This window comes from Molothrus aeneus, chromosome 1, assembly GCF_037042795.1.
Source record: "Molothrus aeneus isolate 106 chromosome 1, BPBGC_Maene_1.0, whole genome shotgun sequence".
Lineage (NCBI taxonomy): Eukaryota > Metazoa > Chordata > Aves > Passeriformes > Icteridae > Molothrus > Molothrus aeneus.
The window spans coordinates 29,416,311-29,431,228 of NC_089646.1; the positions used below are offsets into that span (position 1 = coordinate 29,416,311).

General features: G+C 35.6%; 1 protein-coding gene across 1 annotated transcript in view; it reads right to left on the reverse strand.

The window, feature by feature from the left end:
- Positions 1 to 1,867: 1,867 nt before the first annotated feature.
- MEOX2 (mesenchyme homeobox 2) overlaps positions 1,868 to 14,918 on the reverse strand; it is a 52,154-nt gene continuing 39,103 nt past the window's right edge. The window contains exon 3 of the mRNA XM_066565359.1: positions 1,868 to 3,178. Within this exon, the coding sequence (XP_066421456.1) occupies positions 2,954 to 3,178 (225 nt within the window). The 3' untranslated portion in view covers positions 1,868 to 2,953. The remainder of the gene's footprint in view (positions 3,179 to 14,918) is intronic.

Consider the following 14,918-nt stretch of genomic DNA (forward strand, 5'->3'; position numbering starts at 1 on the left):
AAGTGTGGGGCATTTGTTGCTGCTCTACATGGCTTGAATAGGAGCTAGCTGAAATCTGGAAGAAGCATGGCTGTATTTCTGTGGGGCTGAGCATGCAAGGAAGTTCCTTCAAGAAAATAGTAGCAAGATCACTGGACCTTCATAGGTTCAGCTACTGCCAGTGCAGGATCTCTGCACCATAGTGTGCGCACCAAGGGTGTACCAAAAAACAGTTGTTAAAAGCTGACAGAAGTCTTTAAGTAATCTGAGAAATTAATAGTTAACACTTACAGCCATTTTCAAAGTCTGAACTGCTTTTAAAGCATAGGAAATGTTAGTTTTTTTTAGTTGTTTTTTTTTTTTCTGAAATATAAAATTACATTATTTGGTCCTTTGTTTCAAGTTCATTCACTTAACTAAAATAAAAAAACCCACCTCCTAGCACTGTAAATCAACTTGCACCTTTCTCTCTCTTCAACCTGTGCTCTGAATCTCAGCAGATTCAGTTAAAACTAGGAAAATGGAAAAATACTATCTTTCTCAATAGGAAAAGCTGGCTGCTCCCCCACAGCAAGTAACCCAGTCCAATCCCTGTGCCACTGACAGAGTAACACACCTCACAAAATGCCTTGGGCTAGGAACACATTGGTACATTTCACATAATATAAATAAAGCACTTCCATTTGTTTTGTAAAGTGTCAGCTCAAACTTGGTTGATCTGTTTTCAGATGCAGTTGTAATTTTTTCATGAATGACAGCAAGAAATAATTCTGCAAACCTTGAAAGGTATTTTTGGCCAAGAGTACTTGGAAGACATCTTCTCTCCCCTTTACTAGCGAAACAAGTCACTTAATATTTGACTAAATCTCTGTGGTTAAGTGTTATTTTAAAATTAAAGATAATTATTTTCAGCTTTCCATTGTAATTTTTCATTTTGAAATGTAGTTATATTTCATTTAAGGGGGAGGAAAAAATAGCCAAGAGTAAAAGCTTTAGTATGAATCACTGTAAGTTTTTTCTGTTCTCATAATCCCTGCAAAACCCAAAAACCTTTCCCACCCAGACATAAAATCAAAAATATAAGTGTTCACAATAGTTATCTTATCCCATTCCTGTTCTCAGCACTTTTGTATGACAAAGGCATTTTAAAAAGAACTGAGAAAAATGCAAAGCCCCTTAAGTGCTGGAATCAATAAAATGCTCTGAAGTCTTTTAAGAAATTAATTACCCTTTGCTTGGATATTTTAAACTAAAATGGTCAAGGCAACAATTAATGTGCAAGAAAGATCAAACTTACAGTGGAAAGGATTTGGAAAATAGACACAGATTTCTTGATTCCATTTAATTTTCATGATACCCTACTCTCCACATAGCAGATTTCAGTGAATGCTCACAAGTACCTGCTAGGATGTGCACGTTTCTTGCTCCCTCTTTTTTTCACCCACTTCCTTCTATCGCACTACCCAGTCCAATTAATCTCTGAATTTTTGGGGAGATACTTTGAGTTTTTATATTAAACAACTTTATTGAACAAAGGTATGGTTAATGTAAGTATGCATCCCTTCCTTAAATTTATTCCCTTTCATCCATTTCAACAAGTTCTACAAAATAACCCTTTACATTTGCTTTAAATATGGAAAAATGATGGAACAAACTCTTGTTGGTTTTGGCTGAAGACATCATTAGCTGCTAGTTAAATTTCTCCTGCTAAAGGAAAGAGTTTCCCAAATGGATCAAGGTAGAAGGTTTGTCCAAGATTAAAAGCCTAAATTTGAAAACAGCTTTGTGTTGTCCCCAGATGATGTTCCAAAAGATACAAAAAGAGATAGAGCTGCTTAGGCAAAAATCACTTTCAGAGTCCTATGAAATCACTGTAGAGAGACTAGAGTTATTTAAAAAGGATTATTTATTAAACATATTTCTTTACAAAGTACAATCAATAGTTTGCATTAAATTTTGGGGTTTGGTATTTGCCTGTATGTACACAAAAGCTTATAACAGAAAATATGTCTTGATTTTACACATGGGACACAATATAGAGTTACCTTCATATTTTGATTCCTACCAACATAAGCAGTTGATAATAGCTTTCAGTTTATCTGCTGTTTTTTCAAACTGAACATGAAGCAACAACATTTCTGCAGAGTTACAGCATTTATCAATGTACTCAATTATGACAAAGTAGAGACCAATAATCCTTTGGAAAGTTTCCACTGGGCATGAGTGGAACATGACATTTTTGGCAGGTTACTGGACTATCCTTATGATTGTAAAAATCACTTTTTGCAGTTATAAGATAGGAAGAATTGAGTAGCTAGGTAAATTTAATAATACCCTATTAGCAGCAGTTGATAGTAAATGCAACATAAGGTTTGTTTTGTCTGTCATACAAGGATGTGTCCTAGCAGATACTATTGTATTGTTCTCTACTTGAACAAAAGTATCTGCATGTATTGTATGTCTTTGGTAAAACAAAACAAAGATATAGAGACAAAAAGCCATTTATTGTCATGAGTGACTATTGCCATCAGCTAATATGAATGCATTGCTAAAAATTAGTGAAGACAGGAAAATGCTGTAAGGTAAATATATACAGAGTTAAAATACATTTCTTATCCACTAGATAGTGATTTTGTGGCACTGTGGTTTTCAGAATATAACATCTTTGAGAGCAATGTAATTTTCAGTGCAAGCTTAAGCAAAAATACCTGCCCACTGTCATAAAAACGACAAACAAATCTGGAATGTTCAAAGTAAGTTTGTCTTCCACTTCTCCACTCTTGAGGCACCTTTAAGACATGGCACTTACTGTAAACCATCTAAGAATTGAGAAAAGCAGACACAATAAGCCTGAATTTTCCATAACAACTTAAAAGATCACTGCCAGAGTCACTTGCATAAGTAAACGATGCCTGTGTAAGGCTTGCCAGCAAAGCATCTTTCCTGAGAACGGAGCTGGGGCACTCTCTGTGTATCATAAGTGTGCGTGCTCAGAGCTGTGGTCGCTGTCGTGGCTGTCATCGTTGGCTAGAGAGTCCCCCGTGTGCTGGAGCCCGGCGGCGCCGATGCCGGAGAGCTCGGAGGGGAGCAGCGTGCCCTTTTTCACATTCACCAGTTCCTTCTCCCGGGCTGCTGCCCCTTGCTGGCCCCCTTTTACACGCTTCCACTTCATCCGTCTGTTCTGGAACCAAACTTTTACCTTCACAGAAGACAAAACAAGAAAATAAAGATGGAGTCACTGAAGGTAAAAATTAACTTTCTACCTGTAGCACAGCACTTGGGGATTGTATTTTCCTAATGTGCCTTTCTGTCTGGATGGTAAAGAGCTTAGCAAGCTTTCCCTGAAGATCAGGCAATTCAGTTTTGGATAGGATGTGAACACTGGGGATAATGACTGCAAGGGAGGAAAAGGGATTACTCTTAAGAAGACAGCTGGGCTATCTCCTCCAGATAGTTCTGTAGGAACATCTCCGAGCCCTTTAGAAAACATTAAAGAGATGACATACTCTTGAAAAACATATTAATGACATTTGTCAGAGAGAGAAACAAAGTCAAAATGTTTCCCATCAAGGGACTGTGCAAAAGAACGTACATTTTGAGTAACAGAGAACCCTTCATCAGAGGGTAGTTACTCTGCAAAACAACTTGCCTGAAATTTGGCATTGCTTTCTTCTTTGTTTCTGTAAGCTGGTGATGAGTTTCAGGTGCAGCACTTTAAAGGTTCCCTTTTTTTTTAAACTTGCTGAAGTATCTGAAAGACCATTTCTTACTATAAGAGCTTAAGACTTCCCTGTCTATTTCACAAATGTATTCAAATTATTCTAGTCAACTGATCCTTTATTCTGCTGCATTTAACCATAGACCCTGGTCAAATTTTTTAGACAAATAAATACCCCCAAAGTCAGAAGGCAGGGCATTTATAAATTGAGTCAAACTTAGCAAATAATTTCAGATAAGAATGAAAAAGAAATTCATAACATGGAAGACTAAAAATGTACCTGTGTTTAAGTCAAATTAAACCCCAAGATTTTACGCCAGCTGAAACTCATTTCCGCTCCTCCCCATCTCTGTATGGAAATATATGAGGGAAAAGTAAACCTAAATTATTTGCACTGCAAACCACAATATTTTTCAATAGCCAAAGGGAAAGTAAAGAAAAAAAAAAGATGTGCATAGCAGCTGTCAAATATATTGGACCAGATTAAAGGCTGATTTCAGATCAGCTTCAAGTACTGTCATTGAGAACAGTATGAATAGAATATTGTTCAGTTTGATTCATTTGGAGTTAATGTTGCTGAAAAATCTTGTGTGTGTGTGTGTGTGTGTGTGCAGCTCTTCAGATGAAGGCTCCACAGAAAATAAACAATGCCTGCAACATTTAACTTGGAAAAAAAGCAAGAAAGCTTGCAATGCTGGTATATCCTCTGCTGTGTTTAGCAGAATGTGTTTCAGAGTTTTAAAAGAATCAGCAAGCAACAGGCACAGCAGGACATATTGTTCAACATGAGTAATAGAGCCACAAAAATGCTGTTTTGCTGAATCTGTCTTACACATCCAGGAAACCTCACAGTTTTTAACCTTTACTATCACTTTGAATTTTACATTAAAATTTTACTACAGTTGAACTGATTGATAGCATCACGCTCTTTGTATATGTATCTAGGAAGGAAGAGAGGTTATTTATTTTTTTAATACTCTATATTCCTGTTAAAGCCAAAGTGAGCCGTTAAAGCAAATTACTTGGGAACAGAGGAAAATGATTCCAGGTTAGTTAAGAGCCTTAAAGCAGAGCACATCTTTTCCTCTAGTTGGCTCATTAGAGCCAAACAAATCTAGCTTGCCAAGTGCAAAAGTGTAAAAGGGAAGGTATTTATTACTGGCTGCTGTGATATTGGAAATTACCATACTCAGAACTGGTATCAGAAGTGTCCCTGGAAACAACATCTTCAAAAGGGTACAGCATTGGCAGCTTTCTGGGAGAAGTGATAATATTTTGTTTCATTGTGGGGGTTTTGTTTAACAGTGAAGTTTCCCTTGCAAAAGGCACTGCTCTACTTGTGCCAGGTAATGCAGTAGATACAACTGCAATCATTATCTGAACATCAAAAATAATACACTTTGAATTGGACCCATTATCACAGGATATTATCCCACTTCTTATGAAATAAGGGCCAAGCCATTTTTCTTTGGTAAGAAAAAATTACAGGATTGGAGTAATTATTAAAAGGTCCAAGCAATTCTCTGGATATTTTTATATCCTTGAACATTCACAGAATAATTCACATCACTCAAAGCCCAGAAGAGAGTAATAATAATGTACAGAAAACATGGTTTCAAGGAAAATGACAATAATGCATTTGAAGTAAAGGTTTCAGTGCAGAGCCTGGATGCAACCTACTTTAACTTACTGGAATAAGAGACATCCAGGCCTTCTGGATGTGGTCAGTTCATTTGTGAATACTTGAGAAACTGAAGCTAATACCCCTGTGACCAGTCAGAGACTGTCCTGCATGGGACAGGGGTAAACAGGATGATTACTGCCTGGCTTCTGTTACAGGTGCTCATTTCTGTTCTCTCACAGACAAAACTAAGTCTCACATCTGCTAAACTGACATTTTTTACTGTTTTCTACTGTAATTTAATAACTTATTCTCGTTTTCATTTTTTATGACAATACATTTTGGTTCTGCTTGTTATAATTCAGGCCACTTGACAACAGCAGAGTTGAGAGGAGTCTGTCTCCTTGAGCATTAAACCCAAAAGATTGACCCCAGCTCCAGGTAATGAGTAACTGAATCCAGGCTGAGGAGCACATCTTCATTCAGATCACCAACCTTCAGATCAGCTCATAAAATTATGCCTTAAAGTGCCTCCACCAGGGATTAGTAGAGGTCAGCATCTGCATATTAGTTGATATAAATCAGTGAAGGGATGATGAATTCCCTTTTCAAGGATGAGTATATTTTGCATATTCCTCCAAGGACCCAGCATGTAATGCTATGTCTGCTGGTGACCCATTGTATGGGAAACACGGCATTTTGGGAAAGTTGGGCTGAAATTACTCCAGCTCCCTTTGCATGCACTGTCTTGAGTGTAGAAGGAAGAAAGTAACCGTGATAATCGTGGGAGGAAATATACTACTGACAAACATATAGCCTTCCCATAAAGAGAAAATGGTAACAATGTTAAAAAGGGGGGAAAAAAAGTCTTTTTTGTTCAATACTTTTGCTCATTACTTTAAATAAACTGCATCTGATTTACTTACAGAATATAAAATTTTTTGGTATGTCAAAGATTATTCTCAAACGCTAGAAATCATTTATAGTCAAGTTTATGATTGAAAATATTGTGAGTTTATTTTGATGCCATTTGCTGTGTTAATGTACAGCAGGGTTCTTATATAAGGGAATGTATTATACATATACAAAATATTTTTTACTATATATTTCATTATATCCTCCATTATGAAGTATTGAAGTTCACTTTTGATCTGATCCAAAGTACACTAATGTCAATGTGAGTTTTTTCATACAGCTCAATAGATTCTAAATGAAGACCTTAATGCTCATGTGCTAATAATATGAGACAGGTACTTCACTTGTTATTTCCTCTAGAGATCAAATTTAGATATTGAAATTCTGAACTTCCTTTGGAGCTGAAGGTCAGTTATAGAGGGTATAATTGTTACTGATATGTGATCCATTGATATTTTAGTAATGGAAAGGAAGTGAAGCAAACTTTGTGTGAAGTAATTCAGAGCATCAGTTTATCTTGGTTCATGGAAAAAAATGCTTTTTAAACACACAACTCATTTAAATCTTTCAGGTCTTGCATATAACATGAATGAAAACAAAAACCCTGAGAAACATAAAGGAGGGAGGACAAAGAAAGAAGATAGAAAATAAAAGAAGTAGAATAGAACAGTGCAGAATAGAATTGAATAGAATAGGTCAAGAGTGACAGAGAGTGACTGAATGACTGAAAGAAAAATAAAGAAAAATTGAAATAAAAATAGAAAGAAAAAATCCAGCTGAAATTACCTTTAAAAATTTTTGAAATATCCCCCAGTGAAAGAACTAGTAGTGACATTCACAACTTTTGCAAAAAATTATATCCTTTAAGAAAGTTTAACAATCTACTGTGACAAACTTAATAAGATTTACAGAGCTTTTAATGCTATTTTTCAAGGCTAAGTTAGCTCCAGCAGGGTCTGAGCGTGCTCACCACCTCCCAGAATCAAGTCCTGATTGCCTACTGTTTATTGAAATGCACTCTCTCGTCTCCACCCTTTGACTAGCACAACTTGACTGTATGGAGCAAGCATGTGTATGCACAGAAAACAAAGGAAGTGGCGGGAAATGAGCTGTATTAAAGATGATGGTAGCATTAACAGCTGTTTCTAAATCAGCGCTTATGAGGCAGTCTATTGAGCACATCTGCTTACTGGCACGAAAGCCCTGTTTCTTTTCCCTTAGTCAACAAGTTGTTTAGCATCTGCATCTCCACATCTGATGATTAGACTGTTACTTTAGATACGAATAAATTAGTTCTCATCACATATCTCCTGATCTACAAGATAAATGTTTTGCTGTGACCAATTTATTTTAAGGTCCTCTCTGTAGGAATCATAGGAGGGGAGTCAAAACAATGAGGTTGACATTGTTAGTGTCTACATTGCCAAAATAATTATTACATACTTATGATATATAGGTCCTTAGTAGTCTTAAGGACCACATGATGGGCTGAGTTGGATGTGTATCTTTAATATAACTTCCTTATGTGGACATGAACAACTCCTTTTGATTCAAAATGTAAATATTTTCTGAACTTCTGATTTAATGCTCCTTCTTCAGCAGAGCCTTTCAGTCATGTAAAGTTTAAGAATAATTGAATGAAAAAGTAATGACTGAATTCAAACTATCTTAGTTCTACTATCAGCTCCCTTTCTTCTTTTAAGAAAAAATACTTTTTCTTTATAAAACCTATTTTCTGGAAATGAAAAATTCTTTCCTAAAATCCAGTTTTCTATTCCAGGTTTTAGTGGCATGAGTCCCAAACAAGATTAAAATTTGAGGCCTGATATCTAGAGAGCCTTAAAAATTAGAAACAAGAGTGCTGTGCCAGTTGTAGCTATTCTTTTGCTTTAAGGGATCCATATTTCTAAGCAAGAGTCTTTGCAGTCAGTATCCTAATTCCATGTTTTAATATACCTAAAAGATATGTCATGAAGACCCAAGCATCAAGCCTTTAAAGCATTCTTCCTCAGTCAGCCACTGTCCATTTACTTTTGCTTTTATTATTTTTAAATCTTTCAATTTACTTTCCTCTGATACAGACAAACATATGAATAACAAAAAATAACCCTGAGTTTTTGAAATTAGAAAAAAAAATTAGGTTTACTTCTAAACTTTCTTTGGCCTTGAAAACATTCCTGTTATTTTTAGATAGTACATTTATGATGCCAAGTCTTAAGGAAAGTCAAACTCCTGAAATTTACAGAAATCCCTGGTGTTATACAGATGAAACTTGCCTTTTTTGCATGCATACAGATAATATTTTCCTGATAGTTTATTCAGAAACTTACAGGAGTAAATAGAAGTGTACAACCTATGAATAAATGTAAGTGCTCATAGAATATAACTTGAAGGAATTCCATTTTCTATTTCAAAGACATTCCCATAAAAATATCAAATATATTTTAGAGATTAAAATTAATTTAAATAAATCTTAGTATTAAATGTCTTCTTAGTTATTATAAAATATTTCCAAAATCCATCACTTGAAGAAAATGGACTTATCTTTGGAAATTAAGGAGTGGTACCAGAACCTTATGATTAAGATTACTTAAGTCACCTGCTCACTTACTTAAAATGATCTGCTTCGTGTTACATTACAGAACTTTACACTGAATGTGTACAAGTACTTTGCAGCAGCTGTTGAGAAAAAGGGGAGGTTTTGGCAGGTGCACAAAGGACAGCTGGAGCTTTTGGCACCCAGGAAGGTGTAGGAGTGAGTTCTGGTTTATCGTTACATAAAAGTCAGTTGAGATTTTGGTACTGCTTAGGTGATACATTCTCCTTTCTACCTCCCACGTTTAAACAGGGATGGAATAGACATTATATTTCAGAGGACAGCAGTGATAGCAGTACTTCATTCCAGTTTCAAAGTCTTTGGGAGCACTCAGTTTACCTGCCTCTACTCCATCCAAAGAACAGTTGCCTTCTCCACCAATGGTCTTCAAAATTGCTTTCATGATCAAACAGCTAATCCTCCTGAATCAAAACCTCTCTAAAGTAGATTTTGCAGTTAACATATCTTAAGCAGAAAGACAAATACTATTTCAGGTTCCTTCCTCCTAGTGACTTGTTTTACATAATCTAAGGACGTATTTTTTTGTAAAATTAGTCCTTCCTTTTTTTGGTTAAAGGCAAAGAAAGGCAATCTGTGGGGCTGCTGTTTAATCTCCCTCTACCTTATTCTCCTGCAATACATCTTTTTAGAGCCAACTTTCATCCATTCCTTTACTATGTATAGTACCTAAAGGGGGCTTACAAGTATGGAGAGAGACTTTGATAAGGGCATATAGTGATAGGACAAGGTGGAATGGTTTTAAGATGAAAGAGAGTAGGTTTAGATTAGATATTAGGAAGAAGTTCTCTACTGTGAGGCTGAGGTTGCCCAAAGAGGTTGTGAACTTTCCATCCCTGCAAGTGTTTAAGATTGGAATGGATGAGGATCTGAGCAACTTTGTCTAGTGAAATGTTCCCTGCCCATGGGCAGTTGGAACTAAATGATCTTTAAGGGACTCTAACCCAAAAAATTCCATGATTCTATGATCATGTGATTCCAAATCTACAAAATAAACAAATGGTGGAAAACTAATTTGTGGGAAAGAAGACCTTTAGCTAAATTTGCCTCTTCTTTGTGTAGACATTTGCCTCCATGAATTACTCACATGTAAAGTATTTTACTTCATGATAAAAAATTGGAATGTTCATCACTTTGCACCCATTTTGCACAGATCAACATTTCTCAATGGCCTGCAGAAAAAATATCTCCTTTATTCTACATGTTCATTTTTGACTCTCCAAAATAATTTGTTCTCCACTGATTTCTTCTATTTCTTAAAGTGACTAGAAATGACAAATTTAAAAGCTCCTTTCTCCCTAAAGAGGTGACAGAAGAAACCACATCTTTCTCAACTTGAGTCTAAGAAGGAGCAGGGGTAGGTAATAGCCATGCCTCACATACTTTGTAAAAGCAGCTGTATGAGCTGCTAATATTCCTGTCTATATCACATATGCTTCTTGGCACAGGCAGAGGTTTCTCCCCACCCAGAACCTCATGGGGTTTCTCTGCAGGTGTAGGGTCCATGCACAACTAACAGCTTGAAGTTCTTGGATCTTTGCATATGAATTGCTCGTTTGAATTCAATCAATACTGCTAATTAAATATGTTGATTGAATTTTTGCCATGTAATTTTTAAAAAATAATTATTGCACCAATTGAAATTATGCACTAGTTATAACTAAGTTTTCTAAGCTGAATTCTTTCCTGAGAAAGAACAGAGCAGCACAGTAACTCTTACTGCGGGTATTTATATCGCTCAAGACAAATATCAAAGTTTTATTTTATTAAGAGTGTTACTTTAAATAAACAAAAAATCTAAAGGATTTCAAGCCACACAGACTCATTATTATAGTGTGGATTGCGTGCGCTTAACACATGGAAGTGTGGAGTGAGCAGCTGCCTTTCAAAAATGTGACAGCATGACAGACTGATATGGTGAAGCCTGTCCTATCAATACAGTTTGATTTTTGTTTGAAAATATTTACCACCTAACTTCAGAAAACTGGCTTCCTAAAGTAAAAAATCAGTTATGCCATTTAATGCATGAAGAGACATTTACACTTCCAGAGGCTGTGCAGAACCAACACATGATGGAGGAATATTGAACTCCTGTTTTCTTGCCTGGGTGACCAAGTGAAGCTACTCTTACCTTACCAGTGAAGTCTAAGAAATGCAGTGATTAGCCTCCCTTTACCTTTGTAATGCTGAGAAGTATTTTAATCAAGTCACTTACAATGAAGTTTTGAGGTAACCAGGTCTGGAGAAAAATTTTCTAATGGCAAGCTTCATGTAGTATTTGCACAGTCTTAACAATGCAGTGCTACAGTGTGGGTTATGGTAGTATACCAAAGTATAATTTAAATAATAGGGCTGCTTGTTTCCATTTCTGGCAGGAAAAAGGCATCACAAAGTTTCTTTCTTTGTGACTCATTCCATGTTGGTACCACATGCATGGAAGTCAAATGCTTGATACAAAAGTATTCTTCACTTGGACAAAATTTTGTCCCTTGCCTATGCAAAGTCAATGGTTTTAGGCTTTTTATAAAGATTGGTAGCTTCTAGGCAGATATTGGAAATTAAAGTTGAGAAGAAATAAAGCTGTCGTTGCCATCAGCAGAATTTAATCTGACTAGGTGGGATTTTCCGTTTGTGTTGGCAAACTGAAGCATTACATATTTGGACTGTTTATTCCGGTAACCTTAGCTAGCCTGAAGAACTGCAACATTACTCTTTTGATTAGCTCCATGCAAAAAGATCTTGCGAGATGGAAAGATCTCCTACTCTTTCTATATTTGGCAGGATCAACTCCGTAAAAATGTCCATTTTGCCACTCCTCTGATACCCCGCTGCAGCTGCTTCCTCCCCTCATCCCATGGTGAGATATTAAAAAGTCTGCATGGAACAATCTCCAAGTTTATCTGGAGGTACAAAAAAGCCAAGAATGCGTTTGTCAAGGTTACAAATATCTAGGGAACTCAGATAGTTTTTAGTCTAACTAGCTCTTCAAAATATAATAGAGGCCTGCCAGCTGAAAATTATTAACTGCTGCCTGATCTGGGATTGTGAGTGCACTCTACAGGAGAGGGAACAAGCATTATATGTACCTATATTTCTGGAGTTCTTACAATATCATAATAGAGCCATCCTACCACCAGATGTGCTTATAATGCTCTCAAAGTGCACTCTTTATATCTAGGCAATTGAGGCACTTATTTAATGTCATCCTCCTGTCTTGTAACTCAGGTTTCCTTTTTAGGGAGTGATAGGATTACTTCCTTCTCCTGAGCCATATGTTGTTAGGGGTTTTTTTTCTTTTTTTTTTTCTTTTTTTTTTTTTTGTGAAATAGCCTTCCATGAGTCATTTATGTTTGAATTGATCTTGTAAGTTATTTCAAAAGTCAAATGAAGCCTTACTTTGATGACTGAAGAAAACTTTAATACCCTTATATAGCTTTTTAAATATGGTTAGACATATGTTTTTTCTACAGCTTGTTTAAGTGCCAGAAAGGTAATTATGAAGTGTTAGTTGGTCAGTGCCTCTATTAATCTGTGGCGTATGGTAGAAATTATCACTATAGTCAATAGGAAGATAGAGATTTTTTAAGTTAATAGGCTACATGATTTATCTCATATCTTAGGGAATAACTGAAAGTTGTAGATGACCCAACAATACTTTCTCCAGATAATTTTGTTGTTCTTCTTTATCTGAATAATGCACTTGTCTTTTTTTAAAAATCCTAACTAAAAAATAATGCTAAACAAATAATTCCATCAGGGGTTAGGTCTGCTCTCAAACCTATTTTCCAAGCAGATACATTATTTCACCCAATAGCCAATGCTACTATTTTCCCATTGTACTATCTCAAGGAAGTTTCAATTCTCTGTATGCAAATTCAGTGCTTCATGAGAGATCAAGACATCTCCCAATACCAAGGGGTCTACAGCATGAGATCAAGGCTATCACTTGTGTGTTCACTTATTTCAAACAAAGGAACTACTACTACTTTCAAACAAAGGAACTGCTACTACTTTCAAACAAAGGAACTATCCACTATTGCACTCTCTGCAATGCAGCTTTGGGGAAAAATAGTAAAGAAAAATGGTTCTGCAAAAAGCAATTTTCTAAAAATACTACCTCATGGGAAACAGGGGGGGTATGGCAGATAATTCCATCAATACATTTTACATAATTTTTTTGCACCTGTTTAAGGTAGGTATCAAATATGATCTCCTCTGTAGGCAGAGCTAGCTTAAAAAAAGTAATAATGCTAGTAAGGATTAAAATAAGTGCTGTGATCTTGCTCAAGGGTAATGATTCGTTTTGGTAATGATGGAAAGACAGGTTCTGAGGAGACTTCCCTCTCTTAACTGGAGAGAAAAGAAGTATTAATGTCACACCATGCTCACCCTGAAGTACATTTAAAGACACTGGAGGAATACTGATATAAAGCAAGTATGCAAGAAGAGACAAGTCTTAAGATTTATGGCATTCAGCTTCTGAAGTCTGCCATATACCACAGAAACCCATACCTAGATCCATGCTATTTACACCATTTTTCTATCAAAACAATAGATTTGGTTTAAAAGAGACATTTTTACTTTATAACAATACTTGGCTATAACATACATAATCAGTACGATTCAGACACAGAAAAATATGTCCAGAATTTCCCCTCAGTGTTCATTTTTGGATTAACAATACAGTTTTTATGGGTTTTTTTTGTTTCTTCTTCTCCTTTTCTCAGACCATTTTACTGTGGGAAGATTCTATCAAACTAAAAATCTTAATGCTTTCCTTTTCTAAGGTGGTGTTAAACAGGAAGGCAGGAAGGAAGGAAGGAGGGAAGGGAGTTATCTCTAGGAGCTCAGCTGTCACTCTATGATAATCTGGGGAAGCAGAGAAGGATTAGATTACACAATTAAAAAGACTAATGACAATGCTATAGAAATTACCACAATAATCCACAGAATGCTTAAAACTGATGCTTTGTGACAGCTGGAGAACAGAAACTACTGCCATGTCTTAAATAAATTCTCTGTACTTATGTAGCTGGACTGTGTTTTCTCCTCCAGAAACAATATTCAATATTTATCTCTTTTCAGTATGCTAAATGCTTTTAGATTAACTATTCCCTTCAGGATAATGAACTGTCTCTTCATTTAGTTGTACTACTCAACATGATCTTTGAAAAAAAGAATATAGAATTTATTAGAGGCAACACTTAATTCTAGGTCAAAGTCACCATTATTAAATGTAGAGATATCTCCAGCTGACTGATTCCTGTCAAATTTGCCATCAGATATTTTATTAAATATATTTATCATTGTTCAATTTCATGCCGACTCTACCTTCGTCACCAAGACAAGAATTCATTCATTCTCCCCTTAGCTGTCAAAATCAGGTGTGAGTCTAAATAGCATAGAAAGTAGAAATGAAAAAATGCAAAATTTTATCCATTATTTGATACAAAATAATGTGCTTCAAAAACGTAACTACCGTACTTAAGTAACTGAAAATTATCCCAGGGAAACCTGGTACTGTGGTCAAACCAAACAAGAAATTGCTATGTTTTTCTTGAAAAGTTCAAAGGCACAGCCATTCTCTAGAAGCTTTCAAAGCAAAAAGCTGTTGGATTTTGTGAGTAAAAATGTGTTCATTTTTTTAAATTATTTATTATTTCATTTTTTTTGCTGGATTTGATATATGTGCCTATGGCAAGCGTAAATGAAACTCAAGAAAATTGCAAATCTTCTTATATGTACACTTCACAAATCATTATGCTATTTTGATACCTACTTTTGACTATATCATCATCTTACTGATTGCATCTAAAGCAATCCCTCAATCTCATATTGATTCCTGAAAAAAGAATGACTGTCTATCAGTGGGAAAAAAGCTTTCCATTTTAATATTAAAACTGTAGGAAATATTTAATGAGATGTTGTGTACTTGAGGCCAGTATTCTAAACTTCTTTACTAAAACACATTTTCAAAATGTGTATATTGATGTAATTATTATTTGAAATGTGACTTCACCACCTATTTAGTGTATAGAGATGAGATCCTGAAACACTTTAATACATGTGTA